The following is a 17,684-nucleotide window of genomic DNA, read 5'->3' as shown; positions in this document are numbered from 1 at the left end:
TCTCTTCTCCTTGTGGATTTACACATTTCGCTTTCTTATTGGGATTCTAGGAAACAGCGGAGGCTAATGCAGTTGATCAGTCCATCATCCTATACCAGAAATCGATCAATGCCTTTTAGTGTCTTTTCTCCATATATTGGCTTGAAAGTTATCCATTCTTTTGCGTCTTTTAATGGGTTATCCTTAAAATTTTAATACCGTTGCCTGTCCCAACAAAGTCTAAAGATAATCAATATTCCTATCTTCTCCCTGGAAAATGTGAAGACTGGACAGTGCTTCAACTTTGATCTTTCCATGCCCAGTTTTCACGTTATTTTGGTCTAATATATTTTAGTTCCTCGTTGTTGTTGTTTTTTTAACACTTTATTCAAAAGTGGCACTAGAGATAGAGGAATGAACTAGACAGAGATTAAACGATATATAAATGTATTTTGTGGGAATGTGTCTTAGTGGTAGAGTGCTCACCTAGCATGCATGAAGCCCTAGGCTCGATTCCTTAGTACCACATAAACAGAAAAACCTGGAAGTGGGGCTGTGGCTCAAGTGGTAGAGTGCTAGCCTTGAGCACAGAGAGGCTCAGGGACAGAGCCCAGGCCTTGAGTTCAAGCCCCAGGGCTGGGAAAAAAAAGAAAAAAATATATAGAGAGAGAGGTAGAACTAGATGCAGTTGCCAACATTTGATTCTTAGTTAAAAAAAAAATGAAATTCAACTGGGAAGTGGTAACTCATGCCTATAATCCTAGCCATTTGGGAGGCTGAGATCTGAGAATCCAGGACCAAAGCCAGCCTAGGCAAGAAACTCTGTGAGACTCTTATCTCCAATTAAATAGCAAAAGGTCATAAGCAGATCTGTGGCTCAAGTAGAAGAGTGCCAGCCTTGAGTGAAAAAACTAAAGGCAGTTCCCAGGTCCAGAGTTCAAACCCAAGTACTGCCACCAAGAAAAAAAAAAAACAACCCCAAACCCTAAAACCTAATTTTATATATACCCATCATATAATATATATGCATATACATATGCCTCCAACTCAACCCAAATACATCAAGTATTAAAACTATAAAATGACATCATATAAGGAAATATGAGTGTGTCTGGCATTTGTCATTTGCATTAGTTTAGGTTCAGTCAGAAAAAACAGAAGCTCTATGATATAGTTTAAGTATGATAGGCCTTAATGAAGGAAATTAAACTTATAAACTGTTGGAAGGGCTGGAGAAGAGACAACCGGTTTGTAGTACTGAATGAATGATTCTCAAAAACTCACCTGTAAGCTCACCTACAAATGGAATGCTCTCCCCTCCTTTTCTGTCTATAATATTCCCACACATATGACCATCAAGAAGGCTGCCAGGAGCAGCTTTAAGTCCCACATGTTTATTGATAACTTCAGTGAAAAGCAATGGCTGCTTCCCTTCAATTGCACATCGGTGGGCTCTAACCAGGGACCACGGAGAGAAGGGGTTACTGGGGAATGTAGTTTGCTTCTTCAGCATCTCAAGAAAGACCTTTAGAAAAGTGTCTTAATTTGTATTGCCAATGGACCATCCAGTGCAGCTGTAATTTATAGCATAGTCTTATTAAATTTGAGTCCTCAGGCTGGGAATATGGCCTAGGGGTAGAGTGCTTGCTTCCTATACATGAAGCCCTGGGTTCGATTCCTCAGCACCACGTATATGGAAAAAGCCAGAAGTGGCGCTGTGGCTCAAGTGGCAGAGTGCTAGCCTTGAGCAAAAAGAAGCCAGGGACGGTGCTCAGGCCCTGAGTTCAAGGCCCAGGACTGGCAAAAACAACAACAACAACAACAAACAAATAAATTTGAGTCCTTAACAAAAGCCATCAGAGTACCAAAAGAAAGAATAGCATGTACAAAGGGGCAGGATCCTGAGCCAGTGTGTGCCCGGGAAATGCCAGGGCTTTGTGCAGCAGGCAGTGAGGCAGGAGATGGGTTGGGGTGGGAGGATGGATGGAAGAGCAGGACTGTGGTAGAGAGACCCTGTAGGTTGTGAGCACCCTCAAGGTGGGAGGCCCCCGGGGCTCTGGCAGTGCAGAGGGCGAAGCCTTTGGGGTGCACTCAGCAGCACAGATGAGGAGCTTACAAAGGTGTGTGTGGGTAAGCAGGTGGGGGGAGGGGGGAGGCCTCCCCTCCTCAGAGGTCCCGGGGGTGGAGTTTAGCCTCCCCCACGTGGACAGTTCCTCCTCCTGCTCCAATCCCTGGGGTCCACAGTCCCTGACCCAGAAACCACTTGCATCTCACCTTCACCCTGGCTTGCCCTGCTGCATCCAGGATTCTCATAGGTGGAGAGATGGGAGGGTCTTGAGAGCTATAAAGGCTGGCTCTTCTCAGGCTGCCCCGTAGGCCTGTGTTGGAGAGGGTGAGGGCTGCTTAGACTCTGGCCCGCAGCCGGACCCAGGTCCTCTAGCTGGCTGAGGCACAATGGCCCTAGGCAGTTGAGTAAGAGCAGGGCCTTCAGCAGATAAACAGGCTGTGTCTGTTGGTGGGCTAGCTAGCAGGTGGCGGGGGTGGGGGGGAGGTTCAGGACAGGGGACCCAGGCGGAACTGGGTGAGGGCAGCCCCACCCAGGTAGAGGTTCCAGGGAGTGCGTGTCCTGTTGCAGGCCCTGGCACGGGGGAATGTCTTAACCCTCTGAGTGCCAGGCAAAGGGCAGGAGGTAGGGGCTGGGAGGTGGCGGAGGTCATCTTTGAACCTCCACGTGGTATTTGTTCAGAGCCGTTGTTGTCAGAGGCCCAGGCGCCTCCACTATAAAGCAGAATGTCTGCTCCTGGCGCCCAGAACTGAGCAGGTGAGCAGCAGGGGTGAGGGGAGGGGGGGGGGTTGGAGGTAGAAAGAAGGGGATGGCAGAGAACTTTCTGGAGAGAGCTTGGTGGCAGCTAGGGCACTTTGGCAGAGCGGATCCCCCTCCCCACCTCTGTGCAAGCCTCAGTTTTCCTAGCTATGAAATGGGAAGCAAGAAGACAGACAGACAGACAGCACCAGGGAGCAGGGAGGATGAGGACGGTGCAACCTTTGTAAGGCACTCCCTGCTTGGGGACTGAGGTAAGGAAGGAGCCCCTGATTTCCAGACTTCTAGATGCTTCTAGGTGAGCCCCAACCTCCTGTGGGGCCCTATGAGCCAGGAAGGAAAGGGGGCAGTAACAGGATTTGGGCCAGGCCAGTTCTAGAGTAGAGATCTGAAGCTAAGTCCCTCCCTTAAAATGTTTTCCTTTTTTGGGGTCCTGGGGTTTGAACTCAGGGCCTTGTGCTTGCTAGGCAGGTGTTCTACCATGTGAACCACGCCTCCAGCCCAAGCCGCCTTTCTCTCTTTCACCCTGCCCTAGCAGCGTCCTTTCCAAGAGCGCATCCATCCATATCCAGCATGGCTGCGGTCCTCCTCTGGGCTCTGGCCCTTCTCTCAGGTGGGTCTCCAACCTGACTTCAATGTGAGGGAGGGGCAGAGGCTGGGAGGAGGGGGTCTCTTCCCCAGGGGAGGAGGGATCCCCCCCTGGCCACCCCTTCTCTCTCTCCACAGTGTGTGCAGCCACCCAGTCACAGAAGGGCTTCTGGGACTACTTCAGGCAGAGCAGCAGGGACAAAGGCATGATGGAGCAGGTCCAGCAGCAGAAGCTGGGGCGCGAGTCTGTGTGAGCGGCCAGGGCTGGGGGGGGGGGGGGGGAAGGAGCCAGCAGGAGGGTGAAATGACACACCGGATTCCCACCCTGTGCTCTTCAGCCTGGCAGAGGAAGCACGCTGGGTCGTGCTTGCTCTGCCGGCATCTGCCATCCTGGGCTCTTCTGCACCTTCCGCCCTGGTTTCTGCTGCTGGCTCCGAACCCAGGCATTCCATCAGATGGGCGGAGGAGTCCCAGAATGGCAGGATGGCGTGATCCTCTTACCCATGGGTGCATTGCTTCCTTGCACAAAGCTTTAGGTCTGGATTTGCATGTGCAACGCATTGCCTGTGATTCCTGTGTGGTTGGTTGGGGGTGAGGACTAGACACCCTCGCTCTGCAGCCTCAGTTTCCCCAGAGGATCAGTGCCCAATGGTTCTGGGGTAAAGACGATCTAGGCTCGTAGACTGATGGCCTGCTTGTCTATCTCTCTTTCCAGGAGCTTCAAAGAGAGCCTCAAGCAAGACCTCAGCAATATGAACCAGTTACTGGAAAAACTGGGCTCCCTGAGTGGACAGGGGAAGGAGCCACCCAGTCTGGCACAGGACTCGGCGGGCATGCGCCAACGGCTGCAGGCGGAGCTGGAGGAGGTGAGGGCCCGTCTGGAGCCCTACATGGCCGAAAAGCACGAGCTGGTGGGCTGGAACTTGGAGCGCTTTCGGCAGCAGCTGAAGCCCTACACGGAGGAGCTGATGGAGCAGGTGGGCCTGCGCGTCCAGGAGCTGCAGGAGCAGCTGCGCGTGGTGGGAGAAGACACGAAGGCCCAGCTGCTGGGGGGCGCGGACGAGGCCCTGGGGCTGCTGCGGGGCCTGCAGAGACGCGTGCGGCACCACACGGGCCGCGTCAAAGAGCTCCTCCACCCGTACGCGGAGCGCCTGCTGAGCGGCCTGGGCCGCCACGTGCGGGAGCTGCACCGCCGCGTGGCGCCCCACGCCGCCGCCAGCCCCGCCAGGCTCGGCCGCTGCGTGCAGATGCTCTCGCACAAGCTCACCCTCCAGGCGCACGCCCTGCACTCCGGCATCCAGCACAACCTGGACCAGCTGCGCCAAGAGCTGGGCGCCTTCGTCCGGGCGGAGGAGGGGACGGGGCCCGACCCCGGGCTGCTCTCCCGGGAAGTGCGCCAGCGCCTCCAGGCTTTCCGCCAGGACACCTATCTCCAGATTGCAGCGTTCACCCGTGCCATCGACCAGGAGACCGAGGAGGTCCAGCAGCAGCTGGCACCGCCCCCGCCGGGCCACAGGGCCTTCGGCCCCGAGTTGGGACAAGCCGACGGTGGCAAGGCCCTGAGCGAGCTTCAGAAGCGTCTGGATGACCTGTGGGAAGACATCACCTACGGCCTTCATGACCAGGGCCACAGCCCCTCCGGGGCGCCCTGAGGGTTTGCTGTGTTCTGGCTCGTTCCCCAGGCCCCGGCCTGAGCGGCTAGCATGGCTTGTAGTGGGTGGAGGGTCCTGGCCCTGGCAGATGAGGCTGCCGGAGGGGCTGCTTGCTGTTACTTCCCATCCAGCCTCCTGGATGCATTACACTCACCGGGCTTTGCAAACCCAGCTTTGGTGCTCATTTGGGAATCCTCAGGAGTTGTGAGCTTTCAGGGGTGGAGGGGGTGGGGAGGAGACTGGGAGATCATCGGGGAGCCCGTAGGTCATGGTGCTAGAAGCTGGTGCCCACCACAACCCCCGGGTTGGCTCCTGTCACTTCGGGCTGCCTGGTCATGGCTGAAGCTGGCCCACAGGGAGCCGTTCTCGTTTCCCCAAAGGGTTATGACAGCCTTCACGGGGGAGAAGGCAGGAGGAGGAGGATGTGATGATGTGAGCAGGCCCTGGCTGGCCGTGGTCCTGGTGGGTGAGTGGGGAGGCAGGAGTGAGATAGGGCAGAGCCCTTCTCTTTCTCCATTCTTCACTAAGAACTGAGCTCCCCAATCTGTGGGGCCTTCTGAAGCCCTCTGGGGAGGGAGGGCAGACTGTGCGCCCTCCATACCGTCAGCCTTCCCTTCCCGACTCCCAGGCTGACGTCTAGACTTCCAGCGCAAGTGAAATAGACGCTTATGATGGAAGCTCATTTGCCTGGTGTGACTCATTTGGATCATGTCTGCGAGTGGCTGTCTCACCACCATGCCAAAGCACACCCATCACCCACCCTAATCCCTTTCCGCCCGTCTCATGGACGGACCTCCTTCTGGTCCTGGTCTGCCTGGGCTCTGTGTCGGGGTTGTCCTACCTGGCATGACAGTTGTTGTCTGTCACACCTGAGGGCAGGGGCATCAGCAGTGTCCAGGGTGGCCGTTATGAAATGCAGTACCCCCCCCCCCAACCTGGTAGCCCTAAGATTCCTAAGGGTGACCCGCCCCCTTAGTTCCTGCTGTTTCCGGCCAGATGGCTAATTTGTGACTAATTCTTTTTTGGGGATCGACAACTTTTTTGTTTTGTTTTGTTTTGTTTTTGGCCAGTCCTGGGCCTTGGACTCAGGGCCTGAGCCCTGTCCCTGGCTTCTTTTTGCTCAAGGCTAGCACTCTGCCACTTGAGCCACAGCACCACTTCTGGCCATTTTCTGTATATGTGGTGCTGGGGAATTGAACCCAGGGCCTCATGTATACGAGGCAAGCACTCTTCCCCAGCCCCGATCCACAACTCTTAACTTCTCCCTACTTAAGACACATTAAAGGGCGTCAGGGATCACCTGGGAAGTGGGAAAACTGGGGGTGAGGGGAACAGGGTAAACACACCCCTTCCTTTCCTCCAGGCTCAGCCCAGGCCGGCTGGCTCGGTCAGGGCTCAGCACCTCCCCCTCCAACACAGACCCCTCCTACCATGAACCTGCCAGCCCCGGGGCCGTGGGCCCCGTCATCCCTGACATCCCGCTAAATATTTAGCCACTTTCAGCAACACACTTTCAGCTCAAACACACACAGAGGAAGTTTACCCACCAGTCATCCCCCCCCACCCCCAAAAAAGTGTGTTCTGGTTGACAGGAAACAGGGAGAGGTGGATCAGCTGGGGTCGGACGTGGCAGGGATGAGGCAGTGGGAGTAACAGCCACAGCTGTGTATTTGAAGCTTGACTTGTGAGGGCAGAAGGAGGGATCTGAAAGGAGGAGACAGACAGAAAGGAGAGGCGAGAGAGGCTGGATACTGAGCCTAGAACCCTCAAGAGGAGGCCCTAGAACCCAAGCAGCGTCTGGCTCCACGGGGGGGGGGGGGGCTCCAAGGAAGCCTAATTCAGACAGGCGCCTTTCCGGGTCCAATGCAGCTCCTCCCCCGGGCCTCAAGGCTCTGGAAGACAGACTCCGCCTCCACGGCGAAGCCACGGCGAAGGCACAAGGCGAAGCCTTGGGTCTGCAAGCACGGCCCGGGGGCCCTGGCAGCGGGGCGGCCGGGATCGGGCTCCCCGTGGCCGGCCACGCCCTCCCTTCCCCCCCACCCCCCCATTCCGAGACCTCAGTAGCCCTCGGAGGCGGCTTCGCCAGGGCCCGGCGCGGCGGCCCCTTTAAGAAGGGGCGGGGACAGGGGCTGGCGGAAACGGGCCCGTCAGGGAAGCGGAAGGGGTGGGGCCAGAGACGAAGCGGAAACCGGAAGCGTCGGTCTGAGCGGCGCGTGGGGCCATGGCGGCCGGCGGGGCGCTGGAGTCCGCACCCCCGGCGGCCGCGGCCGCCTCTGCTCCCGCGCCGGCGGGGCCGTCTACCGCCGGGCAGTTGTTCCGGCCCCTCGGCGCCGAGGATGAGGAGCAGCAGCCCACCGAGATCGAGTCGCTGTGCATGAACTGTTACCACCAGGTGAGGCCGGGCGGCGCGGGCCGGGGCCGGGGCCGGGGCGGACGCCCGGGGCCTCACGGATTGCTTCCCCAGGGCACGACGCGCCTCCTGCTCACCAAGATCCCCTTCTTCAGAGAAATCATCGTGAGCTCCTTCTCGTGCGAGCACTGTGGCTGGAGCAACACGGAGATCCAGTCGGCGGGCAGGATCCAGGACCAGGGGGTGTGCTACACCTTGACCGTTAGGGGCCAGGAGGTGAGGGGAGCCGCTCCCAGGAGAAGGTCCCCCGGCTCTGATCCGAGAGAGAGGGGGGGGGGGGACTGGGAGTAGAAGTCTGGTGGCCCTGGCCGTCAGACCTCAGGTCAGCTGTCCTAAAGCCAGGCCTTCTCTTTCCCCCTTTGGAAATGCTATTGGTGCTGCCATGGGCTCAAGGGAGCAGGGAAGTGTGTGGGGTCTAAGGTTTTTATACATTCAAGGAAGGTGAGATCTGTGGGATGTCACTGTCCAGCCCTGTTTGGGGTTTTATGGTAGGGGTATCCTTCTCAATGCTGACGGCCCTGCACTCAGATAAAGTCAGGGGTGAAGTTTTCCTGAGAACGAGGAGGGGTCCCTGGGGAAGGGTGGTCAGTGGGCCATGGAGTAACATGGCTGTTGGGAGAACAAAGCAGATTCCTATCCCATTCCCATCAGGGGTCCTATGTGTGTTCACCATTTGGGCAGCCTGGCTCAGCCATCTCTACTAGTCCCAAGGAGTTGTTGGGACCTTCCTGAACCGGAATGGGACAAATAACTGGCCTAGTGTCTGACAGTGGGAGCCAGTTGTGGTTATTTGGGGAGGAGAAGCTGTACTTCTGACCTCTTTGGATTCAGAGTTGCTCTTTTTGCACCAGGACATGAACAGAGAGGTGGTGAAGACAGACTCTGCCACTGCTAGGATCCCTGAGCTGGATTTTGAAATTCCCGCTTTCAGCCAGAAGGGAGGTGAGTTTGAGATCTGGGTATTTGGTCTGTGTATGCATTACTGAGATCTTATTTATTTTCTTGCAGTGCTAGGCTTAGTGTCTTTCCTGTGGGTTTTGGCCATGAAATCATTGTGATGTTTTTCTTTTCCTTTGTGAGGGGCTTGAACTCAGGGCCTTTCTCATTTTCACTTTTTCCCTCAGGGCTGGCACTCTACCACTTGAACCGTACCTCCAGTTCCAACTTTTTGTTGGTTAATTGGATATTATGCTTTTTGGGCTTTTCTATCTGGGCCAGCTGATCCTTAGATCTCAGCCTCCTGAGTAGCTAGAATTATAGGCTACTAGCCGCCAGTGCCTGGCTATCATTGTGATTTTTATTGGCTGATCATCAGCATAGAGTTTATGTCTATGCAAAATAGCTTGCATAGAATTTAATAGTAAGGTCATGATGTTCTTTTAGAATTTTACTTTCAGTTATCAGAGATGAATGGAACCTAGTGCTTGGCCTCTTCCTTGTTTGGTTTTGGTTTTGTTGCCAGTCCTGGGGCTTGAACTCGGGGCCTGAGCACTGTCCCTGGCTTCTTTTTGCTCAAAGCTAGCACTCTGCCATTTGAGCCACAGCGCCACTTCTGGCTTTTTCTATATATGTGGTGCTGAGGAATTGAACCCAGGGCTTCATGTATACAGGCGAGAACTTTACCACTAGGCCATATTCCTAGCCCCTGGCCTCTTCCTTATACAGATGAGGAAATCAAACCCCAGAGAGAGCATTTGACTTACTCTGGATTAAGATTATACAGCTCTTGGTAGAAGAGATAACATGCATTTCTCTTACATTCTTTTTCACAAGCTCTGACCACTGTGGAGGGATTGATCAGCCGTGCAATCTCTGGCCTGGAACAGGACCAGCCCACACGAAAAGTGAGCCGGGCATGTTTACTTACAGCAGCTTAAGGAATCATTACTTCTGTGTGTCTCTGTTGGGGGACTTTTGGAAAAAGCATGTGGTAGTGCTCTAGCTGCCAGGATGTTGTTGTGTACAGTATACTTACTATCCTTTCTCAGTCCCCCATGTATATTTGAGCCTCATCTCAGACAATGTAACGTTACTGCTGAAGAGCCTTTCCTAATCTTGGGTTTTCTGTGCTTTCTCTGTGTTTACATTGTACCATATGTTTATTATATGAGTGATAAAATTGCATCTTAAGTCACCGGTCTCCCTGGCTGGCTAGGGAACCCCATCAGAGGGTTTTGGTTTACCTGCTGTTGTGTCCCTATCCTGGCTGGAATGCCTGGGTAAAGTGGTGGAATGAGGAAATGAGGCTCCTTGGTACTACCTGTAAACTTCAGACTCACCCCATCTCACTGAAGTCTGAGTCGCACTGTTCCCACTCATACTCAGATAGGTATAGACTTCCTGGCAGAATAAACATGGGAGGACCAGGTTGGGGCATGAGATGTATCATCACCAGGGCTGATGGTTTTATTATCCGTTTGTGGCAGGCAAATGAAGACGGCATAGCTGAACGAATAGATGCGTTCATAGTCAAATTGAAGGAGCTAAAGCAAGTAGCCTCTCCTTTCACTCTGGTAAGTACTGTAGTTACCTTCAATTCAAGAGAGGTCGGGAGAGATCATTAAGACTATCTGGGAGTTAGTTTCCCACTGTGTACTGACAGTAGGTAGTGGGATGTATATGTGATTAAAAAAAAAATATTCTTCACTCATCCATTAGATCATTGATGATCCGTCGGGGAACAGCTTTGTGGAAAACCCCCATGCTCCCAGGAAAGATGACGCGTTGGTGGTCACACACTACAACCGGACTCTTCAACAGGCAGAGATGCTGGGGCTCCAAGTAAGTGACTTGAGCCAGAAGGCGGCTCTGGAAGTGTCTTGCACTGGGGGAATCAGTGGGAACTTGTTTTCTTGCTGCTTCCTCCTGAGAATTCTGGTTTGTTCATTTCTTCCTGTCACTTAGATCAGGACTTAGTGTGAGTGTGCACCTCACAACAGGGATGGTGGTGTCCGTGATGCTGCCTTCAGCCCTGGTCTTCCCTTGACTGAGGCTTTACTCTCTGCTAACCCTGAGTGGAGGAAGCCTTTCTCTTGCTCCAGGTCAGGAGAGGGGAAAGCCGAGTCCACCTGCTCACTTTGATTTCCACCTCTGCTCTTTTAGGCAGAAGCACCAGAAGAGAAGCCAAAAGAGGAAGACCTCAGAAATGAAGTGAGTCACCAGGGCTCCTGTTGAGGAAGGGGACGAGGTGCCGACTGAGGCTGAGGCTGTGCGGGATCTGTCACTCCCAGCACCACCTCCATGGGTTACCACTGTTCTGCCTAGGAGGGCTGACCCAGTGTCCCGCATATTGTGTCCTAGGTGCTCCAGTTCAACACAAACTGCCCAGAATGCAATGCTCCAGCTCAGACCAACATGAAGTTAGTGCGTATCTTCTGTCATCTGTTGCAGACATGGAGATTAAGTCTAAGTTGGGAACATCTCTTCAAGGATGTGTGTGCTTTATCTGTAGTAATGAGGAGGGTGTTGCCTTTGGTTAGACCCAAGTGCCTTGATTGTTGAGTCCAAAGGAAAAACTGGGCCAGAGATCTCATCGGTGTGTGGCCGGAAGCATCTCTCCCGGGGTCCCCATGCGCAGGGCATGTGTCCTCTTCTGGAGGATTCTAGGCTGCCTTGTAATGTGTTTCTGGCAGTCGAGGAACCAGCCTCTGTTTGGGTGGGGTTTGGTTTTTCTTTTCCTTTGGGGGTGGTCTTGCTCTCTTGGCAGTCCATCTCCTTAACTCAGTCTTCAGAAATCCCCCACTTTAAGGAAGTTATCATCATGGCCACTAACTGCGAGAACTGTGGGCATCGGACCAATGAGGTGAGCGGACTCCGTCACTGGGGAGGAAGACTGGCTTCGGGGTAACCTCTGTATCTTCCAGAGAGATGTGGTGCTTCCTATAGGATGGGGAATCCTGCAGGTTCCGTCTTGACTTGGGCTTAGTGTAGGGTAAAGAGTGCCCTTGAGGGAAGTGGGGATTAGCCTAGGGAAGGAAGGCTAGGCAGACCATAGGTTTGGGGGAGACACAGCCTTGACCCACTTTTCAAAGAGGCAGGTTTGACTTAGGCATTGAACCCAGGGCTTTATGCCTGCTACCTTTGAACTACATTCCCAGACCCTGATTAAATTCTTTTTTTTTTTTTTTTGGCCAGTCCTGGGCCTTGGACTCAGGGCCTGAGCACTGTCCCTGGCTTCTTCCCGCTCAAGGCTAGCACTCCGCCACTTGAGCCACAGCGCCGCTTCTGGCCGTTTTTCTGTATATGTGGTGCTGGGGAATCGAACCTAGGGCCTCGTGTATCCGAGGCAGGCACTCTTGCCACTAGGCTATCTCCCCAGCCCGCTGATTAAATTCTTAAACCACTACATAGTGGAGGGGTCTGCACATCGGATATAGTGGGCAGAAGGACTGAAGTAAATCATAAGTCTCTTCTAACCCCCGAGTCATATGCAGGGTCTCTTGGCAATTTGGGTTAAGCTTTAGCATGCTGCTGGGGTTGGCTGTGAACTCTCGTCACTGTTGGTGTTTGTGGTTGGGTCCCAGCTGCCACCGTTGGTTTGGAAGGCTCTGTCACTGGTAGCTGTTCCTTGGCCAGCTTGCAGTTCTGAGCCTACGGAAGTCCAAGGTCTTCCTGGCACAGGTGAGGCTAGAGGTCTTCTCCCTGCTGCCGCTCCTGACTGCTGTCTTTGCAGGTAAAGTCTGGAGGGGCAGTGGAGCCCCTGGGCACCAAGATCACTCTCCGTGTCACCGATCCCTCCGACATGACAAGAGACCTCCTTAAGGTAACAGCCTGCCGGGGAAACGGCCATCCTCTGCGGGAATGGCATTTTAAAGATAACATTCAGGAGCGTGGTTTGCGTCCTTACCTGGGGGTTTGAGTTGGGATTACAGATCGAGAAGGTGAGCCCCAAGTTCTTTCTGAAGGTGACTCCCAGTGTCCGTACTGGCCCTCCTCTCTGACCACTCGTGATGGGACGGACGCCTGGCAGCTTGGGACTCAGACTCAGTTCATTTTATTAAGTTGGTTTCATCTTGTTGGGCGGTAGAGTCTCCAGCTTTAACTGGGAATTCAAGGGAAAACTGGGACATTGAGTCTGTCCTCAAGTGGTCACTCATGTTAATTTGATAGGATTTCATAATTAGTCTGGTTGGCTTTCTTTGCATCTTACTTAGATTTGTTTAGTTTTTGCACTCTGGGGATTGAACTCCTGACTTCTTGAATGCTAGATTAATGCTCTTCTGTTGAGTTCTGCCCCATCCCCTGATTTAAATCTTTTTTTTTTTAATCATACAGTTGTTTTATTTAACAAAATCAATGCCAATTTCTATGTACAATTGTGTTTCAAAACCAGAGCAGCGACTTTTAAGCTACTTCATCAAAAATCCTGCTTCCTTAAGACATAGAGAGTTAATGAGCATCTCAAGCTTTTTCTTTTCCTTTTTAATGATGCCTGCACTATTCTAGTATTCTCTCTTTCGTTTGGTATATAATCATGCACAACCTTTTTATTTCTTTGAGGTGGGAGTATATTTTTATTTCTGAAATGCCATACTATAAAGATCAAATTAAGTGTGTTTGTGCAGCTCAAAAATAAAAGATATATTAAGGGAGGGGGAAACACTGGTCTAGGTGCAAGGCACACTTGAAGCAAGTTTTATGTTTGGTTGTATTTTCTTTGTATATTATAAACATTTATTTAAACTTGTTGCAGTTTGAAGTAAATTTCCAAAATGTATGCTCAACAATAATCATTAAAATGTTTGCAGTGTACAGAAAAAAAAAACAAAACAAAACCCAGAGCAGCAGACACATAAACTGCTATGAGCACAGGAATTCTAACAATGCTTGACCCATGAGACAGAGTTTTGTTTTCTGCTCTTCTAGACATTCATGAGTTTTGAAGTCACTGTGAAGGCTGAGTGGGCTGACATCTTCACTGTTTTGAATCTTAATTTGGTTTTATCTTATAGTCTGAGACATGTAGTGTGGAAATCCCGGAGCTGGAATTTGAACTAGGAATGGCGGTCCTCGGGGGCAAGTTTACCACTTTGGAGGGGCTTCTGAAAGACATCCAGGAACTGGTGAGTGCCAGAATTAACGGACAGCTACTTCTCACAGAAAAGGGCTGGAAAACTCATTCTGTGACACGTGGTGGTACACTCCTGAAATTTCAGCCCTAGGAGGCTGAGGCTAGGAGGATTATAAATTTTGGGGCAGTTTGGGTTATCTGGTGAGACCTTGTCTCAAACAACCCCTGTTGCAACCTGCTGCTTGCCCCTTAATCCGCTGGAAGCCACACATTAATGGAGATGGACTGTGGACCTGAGGTTTGCTGTACCAAGGGACCTGTAGCCTTCCTCCAGCTTCAGATCCCAAGGCTCCATTAACCAAGGTTTTTATTGGTCTTGTGCAAGGAAGTAAGGTAGAAACTTACAGGTGACATTTTTTGTATGCAAGTGGTAGGTGACCTTATTCTGTGAAGGAGAGCTAAACAGTAAACGGCTTGCAATTTGTATAAACCTAAATCTTCAGTCTTCAGGCTCCCACACAGTGCAGGGTGGAGTTAGCCTACACCCAGGATTGAAGTCTGAGATCTCCTTAAGCTAGGAGTGATTGGCCCTTCCAAGAAACTCTCAGCATTCTGAGAGTGTAAGTTGGGAGAAACTCCCAGTCCTTTTGGGGTCTCACAAACCCCTTACCTCCCCAAGAAAAATGATAATTTTGGTGCTTGTATCTGGGAGGGGCTTTGCCTTAGAAAGCTGATTCAAAAGACATCATTTTATATTATAAAGGGATGTTTATGGGAGATTTTGAATGGAAATTTATATGCCTAAACTCTGGTTCAGTGTCGTTATTTTGTGATCTTGGGTAAGTCATTTACTATCCTGTATAAAATAGGTACAAAATATGTTAAACTTGCTAACGTACATGCTTGTGTGCGTTGACTTTGCTCGTATAATTGGTCCTTTGTATCCAACTACAGATTGGAAACACCCAGACTGGGTGTAGTGCTATGTGCCTGTCATTGCGACCCGGGAAAGCAAAAGTAGGAAGATGGTAACCAGGCCAGCCGTGGGCATAAGACTCTACCTTGAATATAACCCATGGAAAAACGGCTGAAAGTATGGCTCAGGTGCCTGCCTAGCAAAAATGAGGCTCAAGCTCTGGGCTCCAGTAGAGCCCCCTCCCCCAATAGAAAGGAGAAAACTAGGGGTTAGGATCTAGTGTGTATGGGGGAGTTGTGTCTGTACTGAACTAGTATGGACCTTTTTCCTCTGCCATTTTCCTCTGAGTGATGTAACGGGACAACTGATTATGTAGTGTTTTCATTAGGTGCTGTACTGATTTAAAGTATCTGTGAGGATGTGTCTGTTAGGAGTCCTGGAGCCAGCCCTTTGTGTTTTTTTTTTTTTGGCCAGTCCTGGGCCTTGGACTCAGGGCCCGAGCACCGTCCCTGGCTTCTTCCCGCTCAAGGCTAGCACTCTGCCACTTGAGCCACAGCGCCACTTCTGGCCGTTTTCTGTATATGTGGTGCTGGGGAATCGAACCTATCCAAGGCAGGCATCCTTGCCACTAGGCTATATCCCCAGCCCAGCCCTTTGTGTTTTAAGACAGGGTTTCATACTGTAGCTCACCCTGGTCAAGAACTCGGGCTCGGCCTTGGCCTCTAATTCAGGAGTCTCCTGCCTCAGCCTCCTGAGTACTAGTGTTATAGGTGTGCATCACCACATGCAACTTGCTGGTAGATTTCGTTTCACATCGCCAGCTTTGCCTTCTCAGCACCCTGGTTGATTCTGGGGCTGCCAGCAGCAGCTTCCTGGTTAGCAGGGCTGTATGGGTAATGGAGACCAGGCTTCTCTGATGGGACACCTGCCGTGCCCCATCTGGCTCTGGTCAGGCCTTCTTATCAGCGTACATGAATGTTCCAGCAATTTAGATGATCTTTTATTGCAGGTGACCAAGAACCCTTTCACCCTGGGTGACAGTTGCAATCCTGGCCGGTCGGATAAAATACAGGAGTTTAGCGAGAAGCTGGACCAGGTGAGAGGATGCTGGTGAGTCGGTGCTTGGGAGGCTTGTGCCTGGCAGTGGTGTAACCTGTGCTTACTGTGCTCTTTCTCCTGCAGATCATCCAGGGCAAGGTGAAGGCCCACTTTATTATGAACGATCCCGCAGGAAACAGTTACTTGCAGGTACAGTAGACCTTCCGGGATGCCTCCTGGAGATGTGTTTTCTCATCTCCAGAAACGGAAAGACTTGATTCTAAGTGGGCTGTTTCCCAGGGATCTTGTGGCAAGAGTTAGAAGGTAAAGGCACGGGGGGGAGATGGGAGGAATTTTAAAGGTGTATAAAGTAAGGAAAACAGGATACTTCTACACTCCTTTCTCCTTGTAGTCTGCCTCTTGTCCCCACTTCTGTGGAGTGAAGAGAAATGGTGACCAGTCCAGAGGCTAAGACAGGAAAACCAGTAGACTTTAAGTTGACTGGGAAGACACTCTGGAAGTTGTTTATGACTCAGACCAGAGCCACCCTTATTCCTTCCACTGTCCCTTTGCACCCGACTTGCTCTACTTTCCATAAGCGGTTCAGACATAAAATGACTAAGTACCTGGTAGTGTAGCTCAGTGGTAAGAGTTTAACCTGCTATGTGCAAGTCCTTGGGTTTGAACCTCAGTACCACCAAAGTGGGGTGGGGGGTGGGTTAAGAACAGGAGCTGGGCACCAGTGGCTCATTCCTGTGTTCCTAGCTACTCAGGAGGCAGAGATCTTAGGATCGTGGTTCAAAGCCAGTCCAGGCATGAAAATATTTATCTCCAATTAAGCATGAAAAAAGCTGAAAGTGGAGCTGTGGCTCAAGTGGTAGAGCACTAGCCTGAGCACAAAAGTTTAGGGAAAGCGGCCAGGCCCTGAGTTCAAGCCCCAAGACCTACACAAAAAATTAAAATTAAAAATAAATCAAGGGCTGGGGATATAGCCTAGTGGCAAGAGTGCCTGCCTCGGATACATGAGGCCCTAGGTTCGATTCCCCAGCACCACATATACAGAAAACGGCCAGAAGCAGCGCTGTGGCTCAAGTGGCAGAGTGCTAGCCTTGAGCAAGAAGAAGCCAGGGACAGTGCTCAGGCCCTGAGTCCGAGGCCCAGGACTGGCCAAAAAAAAAAAATAAACAAAAAAAATAAATCAAGGAGACTTGCCTGGGGTCGAGTGTTCCACTCTTGGCTCACGTGGGCTTGGTTGCTGCCCGCTAGCTCAGCCTGGCTGTGCAGGGTGGAGGCGCTTAGGCTGGCAATACACACGAAAGTGCAGAGAGCCAGCAGCTGCCTTTGGGAGGGGGAGTGGCAGGATGGTTCAGGCCCTGATGGTCTGCCCTTGATCTTGCAGAACCTGTACGCACCAGAAGATGATCCAGAGATGAAGACGGAGCAGTACAAGCGCACCTTTGAGCAGAATGAGGACCTAGGGCTCAACGACATGAGGACGGAAGGCTATGAGGCAGACCAGGCCCCGCAGCGGTAGCAGCCCCAGCACTGCTGACACTGACCTCAGGGCTGTTGAACTAGAGCTGGGTGTGCCCTCTCCCAGCTTCCCCCCCCCCCCCCATGGGGAGGAAGTCAAGATGCCTAGCATTGCCACAGGGTGGGCACACTTCCTAACAGCTTGTGATGCAACCTCAAGCCTGCTGTCACCGGTGACCTTATTTTGGAAATTCTGAACTGGCTGCGGAAGACACCCAGAAATGAACCTTGGCCATTGTCTCCCCCCCTCCCCCCCCCCCCCCCCCCCCGCACGCCACACCTTGGTCAGCCCTTGACCCTCTCTCCACCCAGTGCCCCGTCCTCTAAGCTTGGACCTCTGAAGTTGGCAGAGGGGAAAGACAGAGCTGCGTTGTGGAGTTAGCATATAAAATACTGGCTTTCAACAGAAGTCTTCTGGGTGTGTGTGTGGGGGGGGGGATTGGTACAGGTGAAGAAGTTATTAAAATGATGACTTCTAAACACTGGCCTCTGCGTTTGTTGTCTTCTTGGCTATCATGTTAAGAATTCAGCTTCCCTCTCACGGCCAAGTTTAATTCCCCCAGAACCACCCCCCAAAAACCCAGCCTTCCAAATTGGATTATTTGCATGCAATTTTCTCCAGCGTGGCCTTGATCCCTGGAGGATTGGAGCTGGTCTCGGGCCGCCCATTCCTTCACCTCGTGCTTGTGTGCCCTTTTAAACAGGGCACATCAGGCTGGTGATGATCTGGCTTTTAC

At 52.1% G+C, this 17,684-nt stretch overlaps 2 protein-coding genes across 2 annotated transcripts; both read left to right on the top strand.

Moving 5' to 3' along the window:
- Positions 1–3,355: 3,355 nt before the first annotated feature.
- Apoa5 (apolipoprotein A5) lies at positions 3,356–5,075 on the top strand. The gene is made up of 3 exons (XM_048340986.1): positions 3,356–3,413; positions 3,527–3,638; positions 4,104–5,075. Exons 1-3 carry the CDS (start codon positions 3,374–3,376, stop codon positions 5,038–5,040), a joined length of 1,089 nt encoding a protein of 362 aa, XP_048196943.1. The 5' UTR covers positions 3,356–3,373; the 3' UTR covers positions 5,041–5,075.
- Positions 5,076–7,232: 2,157 nt separating this feature from the next.
- On the top strand, positions 7,233–17,202 carry Zpr1 (ZPR1 zinc finger). The gene is made up of 14 exons (XM_048343890.1): positions 7,233–7,432; positions 7,505–7,666; positions 8,302–8,392; positions 9,224–9,294; positions 9,877–9,963; positions 10,109–10,231; positions 10,553–10,600; positions 10,751–10,817; positions 11,182–11,252; positions 12,123–12,212; positions 13,402–13,512; positions 15,386–15,472; positions 15,559–15,624; positions 16,814–17,202. Exons 1-14 carry the CDS (start codon positions 7,262–7,264, stop codon positions 16,946–16,948), a joined length of 1,380 nt encoding a protein of 459 aa, XP_048199847.1. The 5' UTR covers positions 7,233–7,261; the 3' UTR covers positions 16,949–17,202.
- The last annotated feature ends 482 nt before the right edge of the window (positions 17,203–17,684 follow it).

The sequence above is a fragment of the Perognathus longimembris genome, chromosome 3, assembly GCF_023159225.1.
Source record: "Perognathus longimembris pacificus isolate PPM17 chromosome 3, ASM2315922v1, whole genome shotgun sequence".
Classification (NCBI taxonomy): Eukaryota; Metazoa; Chordata; class Mammalia; order Rodentia; family Heteromyidae; genus Perognathus; species Perognathus longimembris.
The sequence above is the reverse complement of the archived record's forward strand: the minus strand, read 5'-3'. Positions and strand labels throughout refer to the sequence as shown.

What these genes read in the sequence shown, in the direction of transcription:
- Zpr1 (XM_048343890.1), top strand. Translation starts at nt 7,262, where the DNA reads ATGGCGGCCGGCGGGGCGCTGGAGTCCGCACCCCCGGCGGCCGCGGCC. An exon ending in TAGCCTCTCCTTTCACTCTG is followed by an intron (nt 9,964 to 10,108) that starts GTAAGTACTGTA and finishes CTCATCCATTAG; the next exon opens with ATCATTGATGATCCGTCGGG. An exon ending in TGAAAGACATCCAGGAACTG is followed by an intron (nt 13,513 to 15,385) that starts GTGAGTGCCAGA and finishes CTTTTATTGCAG; the next exon opens with GTGACCAAGAACCCTTTCAC.
- Apoa5 (XM_048340986.1), top strand. Translation starts at nt 3,374, where the DNA reads ATGGCTGCGGTCCTCCTCTGGGCTCTGGCCCTTCTCTCAG. An exon ending in GGCTCTGGCCCTTCTCTCAG is followed by an intron (nt 3,414 to 3,526) that starts GTGGGTCTCCAA and finishes CTCTCTCCACAG; the next exon opens with TGTGTGCAGCCACCCAGTCA. An exon ending in AAGCTGGGGCGCGAGTCTGT is followed by an intron (nt 3,639 to 4,103) that starts GTGAGCGGCCAG and finishes CTCTCTTTCCAG; the next exon opens with GAGCTTCAAAGAGAGCCTCA.